The sequence below is a fragment of the Scophthalmus maximus genome, chromosome 2 (assembly GCF_022379125.1).
Source record: "Scophthalmus maximus strain ysfricsl-2021 chromosome 2, ASM2237912v1, whole genome shotgun sequence".
Taxonomy (NCBI): Eukaryota; Metazoa; Chordata; class Actinopteri; order Pleuronectiformes; family Scophthalmidae; genus Scophthalmus; species Scophthalmus maximus.
Window position 1 is genome coordinate 15,290,033 of NC_061516.1, and position 21,932 is coordinate 15,311,964.

Genomic DNA, 21,932 nt, shown 5'->3' on the forward strand with positions numbered 1-21,932 from the left:
GGTGATCAGCGCTGCCACGTTTCCACATCACAGGGGGAAGAGTTTGTGTCTGAAGACGCGGCTAAATGTTTGCTGTCAGTCACTGGTTCTTTTCTTTTTCCCCACTAAAAATAGTTTTCATTCACTGCGACAGACAGGCCAGAGCTCCCCCCTCAACTCCCCAGGACAGATCAGTGACTGCATTTCTTTTTTTCTTTCTTTCTTTCTTTCCCTATTTCCTTGTATGGAGAGCTAGGGTAACCATGGTAACCTGGCATTATACAGGACAGAGCCGAGGAGGGTGAAACTGAGCTGAGCTTGCAGAGGAGGGTTATCGATCACTTTGGCATCAGCACTGTCACATGCGCGCACCTGCTGTGCACGTGCTCTTTTGCCCTTCACGTGACTCCACACGCAGGAATCATGACGTCAGAGAACAACAGGAAGTCCTCCACCGTGCACCGGTGTCAACATCTGGATGGATGTGGTCACATCAAACACGCTTGTTAATGGTGTTTTCAAGTCCATTGCCAGTTTGTCAGACCACTATTTATTTACAAGAAGAGTCCAATCCAATCATAAAGTTTAAATAAAATTGTCACAATGTGTAAAGCATTGACTCAATCTAAAAATCATAGGAGAGTATGATTGCTGTCTTTTTATTCTTTTTTTACATTTTTATGCTCGACTCTGCTTTGAAATACAAAGACACAACAGCTATTCTCTGGTAATTGCACAGAGAATAGCTGTTGTGTCTTTGTATTTCAGGCTTTGTATAACAGGCTTCCAACATATGACAACATGGTCAAATCTGATGATTTCTGTACCAGCAGCAACAACTGTAAATTTGTAACAAATAAAGGGCAAAACCAAACCGAGAAACTGCAAAAGCATGTGGTGAAAGATGTATGTTGAGAACTATGTGATTTGCAGCATTTTTATTGAAGAATATCTTGTCGGATTTGTTATCTTCATATATATATATATATATATATATATATATATATATATATATATATATATATATATCTTGTCAAAGCAGATGGCTGAATGTGAAAGAAAAATGAAGCACATATTTTGGAATCAGCTTCTTTTAGCATTGTATGGATGTTTAAAATGTTTGACCGCTGGTTTGTTTTGACCAATTTGTGAAAGGCGCCAGTTGCAGCTCAGGTTCAGGTCTGCTCAGTCCAAACAGAGCAGCTGCACTGTTCTCTGCTCAGCTGACATGGAGTCTTTAATTCACTTTACAACAATAGAAAAATAATGTTGTTTCTTGCCTCAGAGGAGAATCTCACTGTTGAGCGTGAACCGCGTACTGTAGCTCTATACCTGTGAACCCCACCATCCCCCCAACACCATTGATATTCTTTGCCTGCCGTTTCCTTCTCATTGTCAAGGGGGCACTGGAGCATATCCCAGTATGCATTGGATTGAAGGAAGGGAGACACTTTGGACGGAATGCTTGTCCATCATCACGTCTCCACTGAAGACTGGAAGTGAACACATAAGACCCCAAACCAGTTACTCGTCACCACAAAAACAATAGGACAATTCTGAACTGGGAATCTTTTTTAAAATACAAGATGCAGAAAGGTCGTTCTGTGCGCATGAATTAAGGTCAAATCACTGAGCTTTCTATCCAATAATGTGTTGGGAGCATTAATCCAGCACAGTGTGAGCGTACATACATGCAATTTGCACATAGAGTAGCTTTAGATGAGATACTGGGGCATTATCTAAAATCTAGGACTGATGCATGGCCAGATGTTGAACAAAGCAAATCCCCCAAATTACCCCTCCCAACTCTGCACACAAACACACACGCACGCACACACGCACACACCAGCCGGTGCAGGAACAAGAGAAGAATTGGGGACAGATTATTCTGGACACAGTCACGGTGCGAGGACTTGACCTTGTCTGAATATTCATGACAAGAGAAAAGAGATGAAAACCTCCATCATGAGACCTAAAAACCTTTGTGGAGTCTGATATTTGAAGGCAGCGTGTGACTGGAAATATAAATACGTGCAGCAGGTGTAACATCAGGATGTCTTTGCCGCCTGCCAGAGGGATCAATAGCCATTAACACCGTCATCCACGCAGTCAGAGGACAGCAGGGAGCCGCAGCTCTGTGTTTCATCATGATGAGAGGCGGATTGCAGACCGACCGCTCTCCTCGCCGCTCAGAGAGATGCTTTCTGACTGACGATGTCAACAGTGCGGTGTGTATGTAAACACACCCAGCAGCCAGGAGAATCTGGGTCATTTTCTGGCTGGGTTGAGAGGAGAGCAGAGGAGAGGAGAGGAGAGGAGAGGAGGGAGGAGAGGAGGTGAAGAGGAGAGGAGAGGAGGGAGAGGAGGTGAAGAGGAGGAGAGGAGAGGAGAGGAGAGGAGAGGAGGTGGAGAGGAGAGGAGAGGAGGTGAAGAGGAGAGGAGAGGAGGGAGAGGAGAGGAGAGGAGAGGAGAGGAGGGAGGAGAGGAGGTGAAGAGGAGAGGAGAGGAGGGGAGGGAGAGGAGGTGAAGAGGAGGAGAGGAGAGGAGAGGAGAGGAGAGGAGGTGGAGAGGAGAGGAGAGGAGAGGAGAGGAGGTGGAGAGGAGAGGAGAGGAGGTGAAGAGGAGAGGAGAGGAGAGGAGAGGAGGGAGGAGAGGAGGTGAAGAGGAGAGGAGAGGAGGTGAAGAGGAGAGGAGGTGGAGAGGAGAGGAGGAGGAGAGGAGAGGAGAGGAGGTGGAGAGGAGGAGAGGAGAGGAGGTGAAGAGGAGAGGAGAGGAGAGGAGAGGAGGGAGGAGAGGAGGTGAAGAGGAGAGGAGAGGAGGGAGAGGAGGTGAAGAGGAGGAGAGGAGAGGAGAGGAGAGGAGAGGAGGTGGAGAGGAGAGGAGAGGAGGTGAAGAGGAGAGGAGAGGAGAGGAGGGGAGGAGAGGAGGTGAAGAGGAGGAGAGGAGAGGAGAGGAGGTGAAGAGGAGGAGAGGAGAGGAGAGGAGGTGAAGAGGAGAGGAGAGGAGGAGAGGAGGTGAAGAGGAGGAGAGGAGAGGAGAGGAGGTGAAGAGGAGAGGAGAGGAGGAGAGGAGGTGAAGAGGAGGAGAGGAGAGGAGAGGAGAGGAGGTGAAGAGGAGAGGAGAGGAGGTGAAGAGGAGAGGAGAGGAGGTGGAGAGGAGGAGAGGAGAGGAGGTGAAGAGGAGAGGAGAGGAGAGGAGAGGAGAGGAGAGGAGGTGAAGAGGAGAGGAGAGGAGGAGAGGAGAGGAGAGGAGAGGAGAGGAGAGGAGAGGAGGTGAAGAGGAGAGGAGAGGAGGAGAGGAGAGGAGGGAGGAGAGGAGAGGAGAGGAGAGGAGAGGAGAGGAGGAGAGGAGAGGAGGAGAGGTGGAAGGAGGAGAGGAGGTGGAGAGGTGGAAGGAGGAGAGGAGGTGGAGAGGAGAGGAGAGGAGGAGGAGAGGAGTTGGAGAGGAGAGGAGGTGGAGAGGAGAGGAGAGGAGTTGGAGAGGAGAGGAGGAGAGGAGGAGAGATGGAAGGAGGAGAGGAGGAGAGGAGGAGAGATGGAAGGAGGAGAGGAGGAGAGATGGGAGGAGGAGAGGAGGAGCGATCTGGAGAAGCACAGAGCCACAAATGCTCGTTGTGTTCACGTGTCAAGAGTTGTGCCATAATCCACATGCACCTCTTTTATCTGCTCCACGAATCAAGTGAACATGGCTCCAGTGGTGATGAGATCTGCTGAGATACACAGGTAGTGATGCGAAGGTTAGAAGCCGGGAGGAATGGGGGAGGAGGAGTGGACGCTTGTAATTTCCTGCTCCAGTTCTCTCTCCAGCTTTAGCACTAAGGACACAACCAAGCCTCCAGTATTCAGCATATGAACACAAAGCTCTGTGCCATGTAATATTGACACTGGCTCTCTTGAATACCAGGAGGCTGAGCAAACGTGGCAGACACTGGATGTGGGACATCCTGTCCAGCATCGCTACAGAGATTGTGGATAAACTGTGGTTAATTTTTTTGTGTGTCATCGCAAATCTGTAACTCTCAAATCAAATCCATTAAAAATATACATATAAATGAATGCATTAAAACATGTCTACGAAAAGCTCAGTGCTTTGGTAAAACTCTGCACTGTCTGGTTTGCCTGCTGGAAGAGGCAGAGGGGCGGGCAACGTAGATACAATCATTTACCATGGTTTAAGTAATATTGTGATGTGGATACAAGATGGGGTATAGTGTTTTTATTTTTTATTTAAAGAAAAATCTGAAACAGTGAATTAAACATGTGAGAAATTAACTCATTTTGGTTAAAATCTATTGGCTCTGTGAGCCTGTGCAGGTATTTGATCATAAATCTGTGAATTTGTTAGAATTCAGAATATGTTTGAGCCTAATGATGGAACTAGTGGATACAAATATCTCAGAAATCCTCCTCTGGGGATCATGGAAGTAACATAATTTCATAATAAACCATCCAGTAGTTGTTGACATATTTCTACAAACACTACAAATCTCAACCTCATGAAGTCAGGGCACAGTCATGAGGAGTCATCCTTTGGGAACCACGACTTTTGGCAGAAAATCAGTTTTTGATATATTTCAGTCGGAACCGAAGTAATGACTGACTGACGAATCAACAGACCAACGTCTCCAGCTCAAAAAGAAAAGAAAATAAATCTAATAAAGCAGTCTCGCTTTGATTTGCAAAACTGCCTGCAATGACCTAATGCACCCAGCAATAAAATGTACAAATTTACATCTCACAGTTCATCATTACCCACTCATAAAGAGGTGAAGCTTAAAAATAAAACAAAATGTTGACAAAAAGTTTGAGCTTTGTTGCAGTTAGCCTAAACCAAACTTTGATTCCCCCCCCCCCTTAGGTAACAAATATATTATTTATACGTTTAGCCTTTTCAGAGATGTTTAGGCAGAATGGCCTGTCTTATTCAATACACTACACAAAATCTAAGATTCGCAACATATTTCCAGTCCCTGTCTTCTCATCCTTGTTGTGGGATTGATACACAGCGTCACTCGGTCTTCTCTTTCAGCTCCTCCGCCTTCAGATCAAGGTGACGCAGGCGGGTCGATGGTTAAAAGTGAATGATTCATTTACAATGAAATGTCCAGGGAAGGGTGACACCAAATTTCTACCATTTCACTATCCCGTTATGTGTGCCGTCGTCAATAGCTGAGCCCTTTGTTTTGTTGCTCTTCTGTTCATTCAGCGAATTTCTATTACCGGATTACAAAATTACTTTTTTTTAAAGAATGATGCAAGCTGCTCTTTGAAAAGGACCTGACAATAAGACGCTGCACAAAATAGAACGTTTGAACCGTAAAAAATAAATTAAAAAAATAATGAAAAAAGAAGGTATTAACATACTTCTAGAAAACAGTGACAGTGTAGCAAAGTGACATTTTAAAATAACTACAATCAAAAAGAGCAGGGGTAAAAGAACCACAGGACGACTGCATACGACATGCTGTGTAGATGAATATGAAATGATTGCATTTTGGCCAGGAAAAAAAGGAAATGAGACGCAGAAGAACATCAAAAGCTAGTGAATCATTATAAAAAAGGTAAATGTCCAGGTTATGAATATAAGACGTGTAAAATAACCAGATTCTAATGGCAGACCTGCAGCTGAAGTGGTGTTTGCCACAAACACTGCCGGAGTGGCCATTAAAAGCTGAAACGAGAAGCGCCACTGCAGCGTCTCATTAATTGAATATAATGAGAATATGATAAGGATTTAAAGCACCGGACTAAACTCACCTGATGATTACACAAACCTTTTGTTCCCGGGAGCAGCGTGAGGCCGACGCCTTTGGACGCCATATGCTGCCATTAGGGCTCTAATGGTCCTGGAACAGGTGGACAGACTGTGGGCGACACCACCGTCTGTCTCGATTCCCGGAGGAGAGGCAACCGGGGGGGTGTCACGTTCACATCACTGCCATGGAACAAGCCCCTGGCCAATGACGAGGCTGTTATTTCACTAGACGTATTGATCGGAAAGCACTGAACATTCCTGGTAATCTTAACTTCACTGTAATTAACGGGATTAGGAAATATTAATACAATCGTCTGTGACCAACCATGCAGTATAATCTGCTAATAACAAGCGAGCAAACTTGATTGATCTTTTACTTCACCTCTGCAGCTCATTCATTACAGGGAAGTTTACAGAACAAGGATAAAAGGAAACCTGCACCTGATTAATGACCACACATCCTCTCGTATCAGAGTCACTGACTGCTGCTGACCAACTACCTCAACTTTAAACAGATCCAAACCAACAAAAATAAATCACAGCAAAAACAAAAATATATTTTGTGAAATCTCACACAGGGTTTTCAGAGGGTTTGTGCGCATTCAACATGTCGATCAAGGTCTACTGAGGGGGGGTTTTGAGGTTTGAGTCCTGAGTTTGCTGCAGTCAGTGATGACGACGGCATTTGCTTACTTTCAAAACCATGTTTATTAAATTTAGAAAACACCATTTTGTTAACAGTTTCATAGCAATAGCAGGAAAGAACTGAAACTGTACGAGAGAGAGAGAGAGACGTCGATGGGGCCTGGGCCAAACCCCTGAGTTAAAAACCAGCTGTTTGTTTCTGAGCTCATCCTTTCCGCTACGCCTCTGCTCTCTGGGGGTCACCTGCAGCTAACCTGGCATAGACTAGAAGAGAGAGTCAGTGTGGTGGTCGGCGTCTCAAGGTCGAACGCCTACAGAAACCGAGACATAAGAAAACTTTGTAGACATCAGGTAGAAAAGTTGATTTGCAAAGTCACTTTTCAAGTCAAGGTATTTCCTGCCAAAATATACCGAGTACGCAACATTAACGTGTAATTAGGTTGCCAAACCGTATCGGTATGTAGGTTTTAACCACTTGGGGAGGGGTCTCTGCACAGCTTGAGTGGAGATGGAGGGGGGTACTTGGGGATGCAGTACAGGTGTAGTCCAAAGAGGAAGTGCAAACAATGTCTATAAGGTGTGTTTGTTGAGGGGGGTCGGGTGGGCGAGGGGTTACGGGTGTGTGAGCAAAGGGCCGCCCCCTCCCCCCTTTACTCATCAAGGTGCTGAGAGGGGCGACTCTCTGGAGGGTGAGCCCGAGAGATCCTCAGGGGGGAAAACTGTGAGTGTGCAGGCTCGGATCCCGCCCAGCGACTCGGGTAAGTCAAACACTTTGTGCCATTCGTCCTTCTCGGGGTCGTATTTCTGTACTATTTCCACCATGCAGCGATTGTTCCAAGAGTAGCCCCCCACCACATAGATCTTGTTCTCAAACACGGCCACGCCAACATCGCTCTGGCCCCGCAACATGGCGGCGATAGGTGTCCACAGGTCGAGGGCAGGGGAGTAGTACTCGCAGCTGAGCACGTCGTCGTAGTCGCTCGTGCCCCGGAAGTGATTGCCCCCGATCACGTACAGACGGTCCCCCACCGTGCACATGCAGTGCAGGCCGCGCACCGTCGTCATGGGCGCTTTCTGAGTCCATTTATCTGCATCTGGGTCAAAGCACATCAGCTCCTTCTGAAAAGTGTCGTGAGTGATTCCCCCTGCGAGGAAAAAAAAAAGAAGAATGGAAAATTAGCCTCCACACTGATCCTTTAAGAGGAAAACAGACGTGTCAATCAGACGTATTCGTGACTTATTCACCCACGTCATCCGACATTTATCCGGGCCACTTGGACCGACCAGCCACAACACTGGAAATGATCACAGTTGCCTCAGTAGCATTATGAAGAACGAGAATCAACATTAAGACTATTCATTTTCTTAAATCTCACCTTTCCGCAAAACCTTTCTTAAACCTTAAGAAAATCTCACACTCAACAACCATTACACATTTTAAACCGCAATCTTACAAAGTGAGAGAGTGACATCGGCGTTCGCTCAGCCTCTTTCATGTGGAGTGAGATAATGCCGACGATGAGCACTCAGTACAAAGAGCAACTCATTACAAAGCTTTGATTCACATTCGCACAAACAGTCTGTAGACGGCGAGACATGAAAAGCTGAGGGAAAGTGGGGAGGGAAAAAAACAGGACATGTCTACAGGGAAGGCTTAAAATAAAGAGGAACACAATCCCAGCATGCATTTGGGTAGAAGCCAAGGCGCCAAGCCGCCAAGCCCCCCCCCCACCAGAGTGACTAGGACCAAATGAGGTGAAGATTTGAGGAGCCTGCCGAATAGAGGCAGAATCCCTCTTTTCCTGCAGCCCAGTGATCATGTGCTGCGTTTATTGTTGTGGCCTAAGCCGTCTTTTCAGCTGCCGTGGCTCAGATCTGTGATGCTGCGCCTCCTTAACTGATCAAATCCAAAGATAGCCTGACTATCCATTTTCTCCATCCAAGTGGTCCAAATGACAAGTCTGCCATTGAAATCCTGACAAGAGAACAGCGCCGGAGTCGAGTTGGGTCCTTCTACTTCCTCTCAAGAGGCCCTGCCACTATTATGATTTAGTTCAAGGGCCTCAGCCATTTCCCTGATATGACGTCGGATCAGCCTGCTGGTTTCATATTGTCTGCTCAGGTAGAATTAGTGAAACGTTAAGAGCAGACAAGGTTTTTGCCAAACTGAGCCTAAATGCTTTGGCCCTTCCCATAGACAGCACAGGGCAGGATGGGTGATCGTTTGTATTGTCAACCTGCAGAGTCCACCTGCTTGGTTTGCCGAGTCATTTCTGGCACAGGTGGGACACAAAGAGAAGATGGAGAATAGGACACAGGTAAGAGAGAAAAAGTCAAAAACACCCCCACGGTGAGTAAGAGCATCCAGACCTTTAAATTCTCTATAAATATCAACTTCTAATGATCCGCTCTGGTCCCTGAACAAACACTTGTAAAGTCAGATCACTAAAAGGAGGCACACTGCTAAAGACGAGGACTCACTATTTCCAAAAAGGTCAAAGTATCTCACTTGGGCCTGTACATTGGTGTCAAAAAAAGGAGGTTTACTAAATAAAATTGTACCACAAAAAAGTAGGCATTCGGACGTAGTTGGAAAAAGCTAGCAGGTGAGCCCGCAGATTTGCAGTCGCTGAAGACAAACAGCCTCCTCACCTTTGTTCGTCACTTTGCCATCTACTGCAAAGAACACAAAATACCTCCACACTTCGCTTCACAGATGCTTCACTCTTTACTTTACTTTACTGAAAGGTCAAGAGGGCATGCAATAGGTCAAGCTGATAGATGAATTGACAATAGCATACAGTAAGCCACAACGCTTTTCATTACGGTCCCCAGCTGAGATATACTGTATATTCAGTGACCAGTGTTTCTCCACCGAGCGGAACCACACTCTCTCTTTGCCGTGTTTAAAGTCACACCCTCGCTCGTTCATTCACCACTCTCTTTAATGACAGACAGTAATAGACAATCATTTACTCTATAGTGAGCAGGGAAATTAAATTTCAGACTTACGCTTAAATCACTGTGATTTTGGAACATCACTGACGGATGTCGAATCACTCAACGGTGATTTCCATGTTGCCCTTTTTTTATTCGGTTGAGATTTCTTTCTTTATTTTAGGGTAATATATGGAGCCTAAATTTCAGACTCACAATTTCAGACAAATAAAACGGCAGCAGGGGAACACACTGCAGTGCACTACAACGGCAAACAGGGTGTGATTTCAGGCAGCCCCCACATCATTTTTCCAGGAGCTGCAATTACTGTATGTCAATATGTGCAATATTTCAATAACGGTCCAGCAGGGGGAGAATGCGTGCATACATTACAGATCACCACACTCGTCCACACCTGTTTAAAAGCAGTGATGAGGAACTTATTAAAGAACGGCTTTCTCGCAAATGCATCGGAACGTTGCCACAAATTACTGAAGAAATTACTTGAAGTAACTGAATCTGGATCGCCCAAAGCCCCCCGTTGAAACCGACACAATGAATACAAATTTTAAATTTAAGACCCCAATATCCTCAATCCGATCTCATCCCTTCTGATCGGACTGCGGACCAGAGGGCGCGTGGTTCTGCAGCGGTTCAGCACTCGTGTCTGAACGCCACTTGAGCTGTGATGGTCTGTGGGCTGAGTGCATGTGTCAGGTTCACGCGGCTGACAGGATACCTTCAGACAGCTGAGCAGTGGGACCACGTTGAGGAAGTGAGGCCCTCGGTGCAATAACATTCCTCTAATGGGGAATACTTGTTTACCTGAAGCATCTGCAGCATTGCCGTCTGCTCCAGACAGTCCACAGCATACAGACTTTATTCTGCATTTATTCTGCACCTTTTTGAGTTTTTTTGACGCAGTCAAAGCATTTTCCAGTTCTTATACGAGCCGTGCATGAGACTTTATCGGGTTATGAGCCCCGACAAAGTTTTTTTTGTCTGCTTGCAGGTGCAAAGCATGACATTGTGTCACAGCTCAGCCAGCTGTCACAATAGCGAGAATCAACTATTTTGCTCCTGCGACAGCTGGCTGAGCTGGCTGGCTATTACCTGCCTCGTTGAAACATGAAACCAACAAAAGAAGAATCCATTACAATATCAAAAGGCTGAGCAATAAACCCCATGTACTGCGGAGTGCAGCCCCGAGGCGGAGAGATTGAAAAACAGCTGGCTACCAGCAGATTAGCTTAGTCCACGACCATTATGTTATTCATCACTCCAGTTTATTTATTTTAATAAATGAAAACGCTTTCATCCTTGCTCCACTGTAATGTTAAAGCTTGCCAAATCACGAAGACTGCACGTTCCCAAGTACGCCCCAGTTCTCGTGCTTGCCAAGTGAAATGCTCACTAATTAAAATGTTTTAAAAATTGAGATTTTTTTTTTGATGAAAAAATTAACGTTATCATATATGAAGGTAGTTATTGGTTTCCGGCCCATTTCCAGCAAATCAGCATTAGTTGACATGAAATCACATGAAAGGGGATGCGAGCACTTTCCACATATATGCACACAGTGACTATTCTTTTCTGCCACCATCTAATTTGTAATGCAAAATAAATACAATCAAATACAATAAATGAATACGTAAAAAATATTTGAGTACCTGAATCTCTAACATGTCATAAGCAGAGGTAAAAGGTTGGGTGCTGTAATGTGTTGTGTATTAAAGCCACACTACACTGATAAAGGTTTGCAGGAATAATGGAATCTGTGGATTATGAAATTAAATTCCCTGGTGGTGTGCACAGTAATCACAAATCGGGGAGTGTATCCAATAACAAAGGGTGTTATGCTGGTCAGCACCTTACATTGTAAACAAGCTTAATACTACTGCTGAAGAGCTTTTCTGTGTTGTTTTGCATTTTATTCTTGCCAAAGCCTCCCAGGTGTAAATGTAAGTACAGTGTGCAACTAGTGCAAATATATTAATATATGTTAATTCACAAAGGGCTCGATACACCGGTCTATCCTTGATGCCAATATAGCACCTCTTCAAATATTCACTCTATAGATGCTTGTGTGAATCGGTTGAAATTCTGACGTTGTTATTTGTAGTTGTCGCACTACTCATAGAGCTGATGTTCATTTCTTTGGTGGGATGATGAGGGAGGGATTTTTTTACTTGAAAATTCTACAACTGATGATGCTGAACTGGTATTTTTTTGAAGAAACAACATATTTTATATGAAGAGATTAATAACTCCCTAATTCCATATTTATGTCCCCCCATACCTATCATGTTAAAAATACATACCAATAAAAACAATCTGTAATCCTTCTTTTCATGTTTGTGTTGTAGGGGGATGACGGCGCTCACGGCCAGGAGGGATTAACACAGGCTCTTCTGTGTTACACCTCCTACACAGGTTTCAGTCCTCTACTTTGCTCCATCCTTCCCAATTTCCCCCCTCCACATCCCCCTCCCTTTGTAGCATCACTCTGGATTAGTCACACCGAGAAACTAGGGCTCATCTCCATAATGCAGGATTTGTTTTCAATCCTGTGAAGTGAACAAGTACCGAGGTGACACCTAGAAGAGCAAGTACTGACGTAGGGCCCGATCTCAGTGTCCGCCCCTCTGGCCCGAGCACATACAAATCACTCCTCACAAACTTGATTCATCCAAGATGAGCATGCAGGTAGCGAATTCAGATACCTATCATTAACATACTTTTAGAAATCTTATTATGACTCACTGATAACTCTAACAAAAACTAGAAGGTTATGCCCTTTTCATCAAAAACCTAAAAAGCAAAATCCTGATAATATAATTTTAACAATACAGACGTGTGTTTTAATATTCTGATCCCCCCCAGACCCCCTTAACAAATCTCTAATATGTCTATCATAAACTGAATCTTGAAAAAAAATCAGTTTGAAAATTTCCATTGAACATGAACAAACACACACACATGCAGCCCTCTCTCCATGACTCATGGCAATGCATGACACGTGTAGTGCAGCCTGGAGGAAAAGTATCAGATGAGGTAACCACAGAATAGATTTTATGGCCTTGAACATAATAAGATGTAATCAGCTGTTTGCCGCCATGAAATCCTTGGAAAGAAAAAATAAAATGTAAGTGGAAATCACAATAAACTGAAATCCTTTCCAATTATGGTTCAAAGGCACAAAAATCAAATTTTACACTCACTACACATTCCCACAGCATTACATATGATATCACATACATATCACTAGAGCCACTTACCTGAAATATACATATATCCACCATACACTGTCCCAGCGTGGCCGTAATGTGGCTCGTTCATTTTGGCAACATACGTCCATTCATTCGTCCTTGGGTTATAGCACTCCACAGTAGCTTGAGGAAAAAGATTAAAAAAAAAAGAGAGAGAAGAAGAACGTATTAGTAGAAAGTAGGTCAAGACACAACTAAGGAGGACAAACAGTAGCAAAGGAGGCCTTGGAGGGTCTCAGCGTGGGAGCTAAAGTACAGATTTAAAAACAGAGTACACATCCCCACAACCCCAACAGCACTGAACGCGCCGCCTGCTCAGGAAATGGGAAGATTGTACGATCCTTTATCTGAAGGCCCCTGGGGGTGGTTTCATTATATCAAGCGAGAACCCGGCTTAAGGACACTGGAATTCATGAGTGATGCTCGAAGGTGAGCTATTCGTGGGCAAGTGGCCCCTCACCAAGCCGCCAGGGTTCGCCACTGTCCAGCTGCTTTCAGACATGCAGTGATGTCCAGACATTTTCCTGAAATGTTCCAGTGTGAGAACGCAAATGTCCGAAAATGTTGGATACATTTATTTCCGGAAAAAAAAAATATTTCCGGAGACTGTCCAAGTGAGCCCATGTGAGAATACAGCAGAATACATTCACAGTGAGCGAGTTGGAGTGTTAATGAGTGTAAACAAAAACACTGCTTCCTGCAGCAGAGTTATCATCGTGTCTTCTGCACACCACAGAATGTTCTGGAAATGTTCCTGTTGGTGTGAACGCGTCTGATTCAGACAATCTCCTGCTGCATTCGTCACTTGTGAAAGGCAAACTAACCCAGAAAGGGCGACCAAATTTCCCGGACATTCTCCGCAGTTCATGTCTGAAAAACAGCTTCTGTTCGGTGATAGGTTTTGATCGTGGGCACAGAGCACCTGGACGACCATCTGAAGTCGGTGTTGGCCTGGATTATCAAGTGATCCCTCACCTAGGAGTGTTATAATTTAAAATTACAACAGGAGTGTGTGCTTTGCACTATTTAGACTATGCATTAAACGCAATTGTTAAACATTTTAGCGGAGCACTGTGGACCACAGATAAGTTATCTTCTTGTTCTTGTTATCTTCCCAGCGGAGGGAATCAAATTAGCATATAACAGGATAAAAGAGACACTGTGTTTGAGGGGATGGCTGAAACTCAAAGAAAAAACCCAAACAGTCAAATTATGCATTAATTAAAGGCTTTGGTTATATCAATGACTTGATTTAAGAAAAAAATATATTCATACTGGTTCCAAAAAAAAGGCAGTAAGGACCAGAAAGGAGTGTGAGCACAGTTCAACAGTCACCATCAAAGTCAGCCAGAGCGGTTACACAGTTGTGCAGACATGTTAGGAAACAATGGTCGTTCTGAGCAAATCTAAAACTCAGTCAAACTGAATGAATTCAGAGCAGGAAAAGGAACGAATCATTAATAAAAATCCTCAATAAATTAATGATAAATCTTAAACGGTAGGCTTGACATACAAATGAACTGTGACTATTGCTGGTTTAATAGACCGCCAGGGACCGATGTCTAAAGTGATTTCATTTACAGGTACACTGATTTAAATTGAACATCTCTTTCACTCGGTCAGATTTAATCAGATTCTCCTATGATCAGCAGAAAAGGTCACATTCCTAATTAGCATGAATTTCTCTCTCTGCGGGCCGCTCACCGGAAATTAATGGAACACAAGCTGGGAGCGGCTGATGTCTGGCAACGGTTACCATGTGGCATCATTTGCTGACCTACATCAGCAGTTCCCGACATGGGGGGGGGGGGCCTCAGGACTATGTAATGGGAATCGAGCGACACCGTGAACGATCTGATGGGTTCCAATAACCAGATGATTAACAGGAGAGGAGAAAAACAATGTTCTATACATGATCGTGCAAGTCAAAAATTAAAAAAAAAAACTGACCTAGAGATCTTTACTGATCTGTACATTTAGGTTATGGATCACATTAAAGTAAGTCTACACATTCCTGAGAGCAGATTACATTTTTACATTAAAATGATGTTGCTACTGGGCGAGTATATAATAATTTTAAAATTAATAATTGTCACAAAAAATGTGGCTCATTTGTGTGGCAGAGGTAAAATATGTTGAAATTACGTTTTACAGGGACCTATAGAAAGTGTAAACAGAATAATTTGTCTGACAAACCTGTAATAAAACTAATGTTCCTTAACAACAATGTACTGAGGTGTGACATCTTATAATTTAAATGTTGTCATTTTCAGAGCAAGTCTTCATGTTCATAAAACCTGTCTATATACCAAAAAAAACTTCCTTGTGTTAATCCCTTTTTTATTTGGGATGTAACAGTAAAACCACGCCCATATGACTTGTCGAGAAAAATATTAAGCCGGGGACAGGGCACGTCCGGAAAAACATCAAGGATAAACCGCACGCAGCGAGAGCAGTGGGACGTAAAGCAGTAAAAGCCAGTTGTGTAGACGGGCGGTGAACTGAGGCCGTGCTCTTTGGTCTAATTATAACCCAGAGGAGACGACGGCTCACACACTGCGGCTTTGCTCCATCCGCTGCAGTTGCAGAGCCGAGTTTAAGTACTGGGTGGCACCGCTCTGTGGTCCACACTCACGGGCACAGAGACTCCACGACGGTTACTCACCATCAACAACCAAACCACGGTGAACAGATAAAAATATCTCAGTTCATTGGATTGTTTATTCCAGAAAGTTTAACTGTGAGTGTTTAAACTATGAAAGGGTCAAAAATCCATCCTTCATATGAACTATGAGAGGGTCATATGATCACATAGTGTTTTAGGAGATGCAACAATGTATTGTGGGGAGGAATTTCAACTATTAATCCGGATTTGTTTAAATTAAATATTAAACTCAACAAACCTAATGGTGAAGACTGTGGCTGTTGTTATTGGACTACACTTTATTATAATGGTACAATAATAAAACCTAGACTAACACCTCATCAAAATACAGCGTCAAAGATGTTGGTACAGCACTTGAGGAATAAATATGAACATTATTGTAATGTAACCTTTTTCATGCACAGGTCAATATTGATTTTTTTTCTTCTACAGTATAACATTTTTTTCAGAGTAGCATTTGAATTTTTATTTTCCCTAAGCTTGTCTATTTGCATTTTGCATCTGAGAATTTCAAATAAAATTCATGTCTTTAAAAAGCCATTTTCCCAAAAAGGTTTTTCTCTGGCCCAAACATGGCCCAAATTGACCCTTATATGGCTGTTGACAGTACTTTCTGATTTATGGAGAGATTATAATCAACAAGAGTCAACAAAAATGGCAGCGTAAAAAATAAAACAAATTAAAAATAAGCTAAAAAAACTTTAGCTAAATGAGTGCATACTAAATTAGATAACACCTCATTAGCATGTTTAAACATAATATTTAAGAAAACTTGCAAGACAAAACTTAATTGTCTTTAACATGAGTGAATTATTGGGCAATTTCATGGTGATATTTATAAGTGAAAACCTAATTACCTCTGGTGTCTTAAATTTAACACAGGATTCTGTGTATGATAATGTGCACGTCCTCGTAGATTGTGCATGTAGCAAATGATGTGTAGGCAAAACACTTGATTACCAATATCAATATGCTTGCAGCCTTATTAAACGGCACACTTTTCAGTTTCCCCCTTGATATTTTAAATGTATTATCTCATTAAATATTAATTAACATTTTTGTTGTTACTTAAAAAGATAAAAACAAACAAAGCAGGGAAATGAACTCACCAAGCTCCCCGGCGGCGTTCCTCCCACCGACGGCGTAGAGGTGCCCCTTGAGTGCACTGAGGTGAAAGAAGGTACGCTTCTCATTAAGGCAGGCCACCTGGATCCATTTGTTGTAGCGAGGATCGTACCGGAACACCGTGTCCACTGCCGTCTTGCCTTTGGTGTCGTAATTGCTTTGGCCACCCACCACGTAGAGAAAGTTGCCGATGACCGCAATGCCGTGTTGGTAGCGGGGCGCGTCCATGGGCGCCAGCGCCTTCCACTCGTGAGCCTTCTCGTCAAACAGACGCAGCTCCTTGCTCACGACTAGCTGCTGACGCAGAACACCACCCAGGGTGACCAGGTGGGCACTGTCCGAGCGGATGGCTGTCCGTTCCGACTGCATAACTGGCTGCATGTAGGGCATCATTTGGTAGTTGCTAGCTTCCAGGAGAAGGTTGACACAGGTGTTGTCCGTGCGCATAAAGTCCACTGTCTGCACGTGATTGATGAGCTCCTGCGGGTTCATGAGTGGAAAGCGGATGTTTTTCATGAGCTTTGAGGCGTAGTCCATGCGACTGTCTTCGTAGCGGAGCCAGCGGCAGGCTGCTTTGAACAGGTCCAATTCAGTGCAGTGTTTCAAGCTGTTGCTGGACAGTACAAACGCCAGTCGCTCAAATGGCAGCTTCACAAACTCCCCCGTGCCCAGCAGTGAGGGGAAGTTCTTCAGGATGAAGTTATTGACATATTTGTCCACCTCTGTGAGGTTATACGTGTTGGCAATGCGACCCACCTCCACACAGTTGTCAAGAGAAACCTGGTAGGGAGAAGAAATCAAAAACTAGAAGTTATCCAAAAAAAAAGTGACCGGATTTTCCCATTTTGTATCCAGTAACTCGTCTCCTTTGGCTGTGTTGGCCTGTGTTTTAGCAGTTTGTTAAAAAATATTTATAAACATATTAGCATACACATTGGTGAAAACAAATGGTAAAGCACATATTTTTGAAAACGCCAAAGTCTATATGAGCTGATTCGGGTATTTCTCTATATAAAAATGACTACTGCTATTTTTCACTCTCCGATTAGCTGAATAGGTGCACTTAAACATTAAACAACTTACTTTTTTTTTAGGGCGTTCTGGGTTTTACATATCAAATTTATAATCCTGCCTTGAGAGACGAGCCCTGAACCTGGAGCTACTGGTCACTTGACTTCAGCTGACTGGTCTTAAATATGTGAAGCCTAGCCAGAATTTGCTCGGCGCCTTCAACTCACAGACACTCTCACAGCGCTTCAAGTGTGAAGGAATCTTTCTATTTTCAGGGTTCGCTCACAGGTCACTCATGATAAACCACAGTTCAGCGTCCGTCTCTGGTTTTAACAATGCACCGGAGTTGGCTGCCGGAGGCACTGATAAGAAACCCAACTGGCCCTACTACTCATAGGCAGTAACCATGGTAACCACGGTCATCGTCCAGATGTCATATAACAATGTCATATAATTAATAAGAGACAGACAGTCGCAGCATTATGACCATCAGGGTCATCAGATACTCGAGTCTTCCACTCAAGAACGCAAGTGTTACGTATAATGTGCAACAGGACTCTGGTTAACATGAGTTGATGTTTATGAGCAGGTATCCAACACAACCTTCACACGTGTGTGCAAGTGAGGTGGTTCCATGGAGAACAACATGTAGTAAGAAACACGTGAGTCTACTTGGGTTTCAGATTTGCGTGGTATTGCAGTTGTCATCTCTTTTCTCCTTGCTGAGTCAAGCATCAATAAAAGCTGCAGTGCAGGATGCCTCAGGTCTCCCCAAAGCTTCTTCCATCAGCTCACAGAGTGTCATCACATGTGGAGCAGCTCAATTCAAAGTACTTGGATGAGATCAAACCACGGAATTTATTGTAAATCTGGTTTGAAATCCTAAAATCTGTCATTTCAGCAGATAACCTGAAGCAAGCTAATTTACAATGGTGAAGAGTGGAGGAAACGTGTGTGTGTGTGTGTGTGTGCTGTTCAGACATGTACAGCCGTGGTCTGTGCGTATGCTTACTAACCCCAGATATAAGAAAGACCTTGCAGAAGTCCAGCACAGGGAGGATCTGTAAGAAGCTGGCTGCCTCCAGTGTGTCTTGCAGGTTCTCCATGTTGAGCGACAACTTGGCTGTGTAGATGAAGTCGATGATCTTCTTCAGGCCTATTCGGTTTACTCCATGGAGCTTGATGCACATTAAATCTTGTTCTTTCATTCCACCTGCATCAGGAGAAGTTAGGGGATAAATAGAAGTAGATGCTTAAGAGGTTGATGTTGTTATCTTATTCGCTGAGTTGGCAGTCACACCCATTTGATTTTTCAAAAAAACTCGCGGACTAAAAGCTTACAACGGCTGAATTCTTTTTAGATTAAGCTGAAAAATGCATAACTTCATCGAGATGCATATGCCATTATGCATGCATGTCAGTGAAAGGTTTTCATTGTCAAAGGACTTGTGTTCAGAAAGGATTGAAGGTCTCAGAAACCTTTGCTCAGCATCTATGCTCACACGGCTTCCTTATCGCTCATAAGAAAATCCCTCACTCCCAAGTACAAGATTCCCCTAACTACTACTTTAACAAAATCTGTCTCTGTTCTCATGGCCTAACTTTTTTCATCTTCATCATAGATGTCAAATTTTAAAAACTTCCACAACTGCCATAAAATCAGATTCAAAGGAGCCCGGGTCAGTTGTTCTAAAATTAAAATTCACTCTCGTTGCTCATTATACACGTACTTTGCAATGTAAATGACCAGAGTGCTAAATTCAAAGCTGTAGTCATGAAAAATAAACCTTAATTTAAACAGGCTACAGGTTAATATAAGATCCAATCAAAGCAGTAAAGCTACTTTTACGAGCAACCAATTTATTTCCAGTTTTCCTTGGGTATAAATTTAAAAAGTCATAAAAACTGGTAGACTATACAACAATTGTCTTTTTACTTAAATTACCTTTTTGCATCCTAGCATGTTTAGTCCGTCCTGCTGTTCCTGATAATAATGTAATCTTTTCATCTACCTCTGCAACAGTGCGTCAAGGACATGTGTTGACTCACCTGTGAACATGGCTTTGAAATAGTCGGAGGACGAGGCCATCATGGCGCGGTGTACAGGGAAAGCTTCATCGCCGTCGCCGGCCACCAGCGTGACATCGCATAGCAAACCCTCTATCCTCAGCTGGTCAAATCCCTAACAGGAGAGGAGAAAAGTGAGACATGAGCGTCACGGGCCTGTGCAATGTCCGTCTTAGCCACTACATTTGAGCTTGGTACAAAAGTGGTCTTCTTTTTTCAATAACTCTTTTTTTATTGACATTCATCATCAAGACCAACATTATATGCATTCCAGATATTGTATATACACATCACATATTCATGTTTGTCACAATTATCAAAGTCATATTTTTGTGTGAATATACATATAGCAACCAAACACTCAAACAAAACAAAAACAAAACAAGAACACTATGAACAGTCAGGGAGCTGATCATTGATTTGTGAAAGCAAAATCAGGCCTACGGGCTGTTACGTAGATAACCCATTTCTGCCATTAAGAGTCAAATTGTTCTAATTTATGATTGACAAATGCTGTTATCTTCTTTATAAATGTCCATCGTAATTTCCATCCATGCATTTAAGCTTGGGCTCTCCTGTGATAACCATTTCCTGGTAAGAGATTTTTTGCCACCTACCAGCAGTACATTCATTAAGTACTTTTCTCCTTTCAACCAGTTCTGGGGTATACACCCAAAATATATGGTCTTACTGTCTAGGGGTACTTCAGATTGAAAAATATCTTGTAGTGCGTTGTGTATCCCTCTCCAGTAATCTTTAATAACAGGGCAATCCCAGAAGATATGGTGATGGTTCGCATTTTTGTTTCCACAGTTTCTCCAGCAGACAGGGGGGTTATTATCATAGTGGGATTTCTGTGAGGGCGTAGTAAAATATATTATCAGACTTTCCCAACCAAACTCCCTCCATTTCTGTGACCTGGTGCACTTCCATTGATATATCCATATTGCTGTCCATTCTTCTTCAGATATACTAATCCCCCCTTCCTTTTCCCACTTTGTTTTAAAGGGCCCATATTATGCCCCTTTTACACAAGTTACATTGGTTTTCAGGTGTGTGAACTACATGTCTTTGCCATTCCATGTCAAAACACCTCAAGGATCAAGCCACACAGCACCCTACTCTTTCTGTATAAACAGCCCTGTGAGACTACGGTCGATTCCAGTACTTTCCTGCTCACTCCTCGCCCCCCTCCCTTCGTGTTCCGCAAAGCTCCGCCTCGCTCCTCCTCGCTCCTCCCCGTGTCTGCTGCCATGACAACAGTCGCACGTAACAAGGCACATACACGACGTAGAGACCCAGGAGGCCCAGAACACGTTCTCCAGAATTACACACAGAGCACAAGGGGCTGGGCGATAGAACGTTAACGACATCCGGGCCGCGAGTCTGGCTCCGCCGCAAGCCGGCAGCCGCGACCGACCGCCGGCAGCCGCGACCGAACGCCGGCAGCCGCGACCGAACGCCGCAAGCCGCGACCGACCGCCGGAAGGCGCGACCGAACGCCGCAAGCCGGCAGCCGCGACCGAACGCCGGCAGCCGCAAGCCGGGAGCCGCGATCGACCGCCGGGAGCCGTGACCGCCGGCAGCCGCAACCGAACGCCGGCAGCCGGGAGCCGCGACCGACCGCCGGCAGCCGCAAGCCGCGACCGAACGCTGGCAGCCGCGACCGACCGCCGGGAGCCGCGACCGACCGCCGGGAGCCGCGACCGACCGCCGGGAGCCGCGACCGACCGCCGGGAGCCGCGATCTGTTTTTCCGCAATTCAAGGGGGGGAGGTGCTGCTCAGGTTGGGGGCGTGGTTGCCCCAGTAGCAGGAGTCAACTTACGTCACTTGACGCCCGGGCTGTGAATGGCTCGTTTACAGACCGTCTGCACGATCAACCCAAACCACGAATCAACGACTCATTGTTTTCTTTTCATTCTTCGTGGGCTGGCAGACACCCCAGATAACCAAATATACGTGGAGGCAGGCTGAAAAGGTGCCTGGAGCATAATATGACCCCTTTAATATATAAAGTCAGGTGTGTTTTAAGATTTAACAGACCCTTATATAAGCATGATATAATCTTACCCCCAGTATCCGAATTATATGCTCTCCTAAACAGTTCTATCAAATATGCACTTGACCCAGTCACGCTTTACAACTTCAAATGACACAAAAGTGGTGTTTAATATCCAATATCAGGTGTGGGCTTACAGCATGTGGACCCTCTACTTGAGACTGGTTGTGGCTCAGAAGTGTATGTTAAGAGCTACAGCTGTACTGTACCCTAGTAGGCTTAGCAACATGGAAGAGTTGTACAGCAGAGGAGGCATTAGCTACAGCACGTCAGAGAATTGTTGATCTTTATAACAAACAATAAAGACCCTTATCCTTTAATCAGAGCGTTTCATGACTTGATAGACTGTACTGTTCGTTTACATGATGTAGGCAAACTGCAGCGACTCTTTGGAAAGTCATATTTTGCAATTTTTTGAAT

The 21,932-nt window shown here is 44.2% G+C and overlaps 1 protein-coding gene across 6 annotated transcripts in view; it reads right to left on the minus strand.

The window, feature by feature from the left end:
• Positions 1-6,422: 6,422 nt before the first annotated feature.
• Positions 6,423-21,932, minus strand: part of klhl13 (kelch-like family member 13) — a 35,114-nt gene continuing 19,604 nt past the window's right edge. For 5 of the 6 annotated variants that reach the window (XM_035626188.2, XM_047330454.1, XM_047330452.1 and 2 more), the window contains 5 exons: positions 19,435-19,567; positions 18,402-18,598; positions 16,359-17,154; positions 12,594-12,707; positions 6,423-7,523 (listed from right to left, as the gene is read on the minus strand). In XM_035626188.2, the coding sequence (XP_035482081.2) occupies positions 7,036-7,523; positions 12,594-12,707; positions 16,359-17,154; positions 18,402-18,598; positions 19,435-19,567 (1,728 nt within the window). In that variant the 3' untranslated portion in view covers positions 6,423-7,035. The remainder of the gene's footprint in view (positions 7,524-12,593; positions 12,708-16,358; positions 17,155-18,401; positions 18,599-19,434; positions 19,568-21,932) is intronic. The other variant, XR_007030394.1, reaches the window with a different exon arrangement.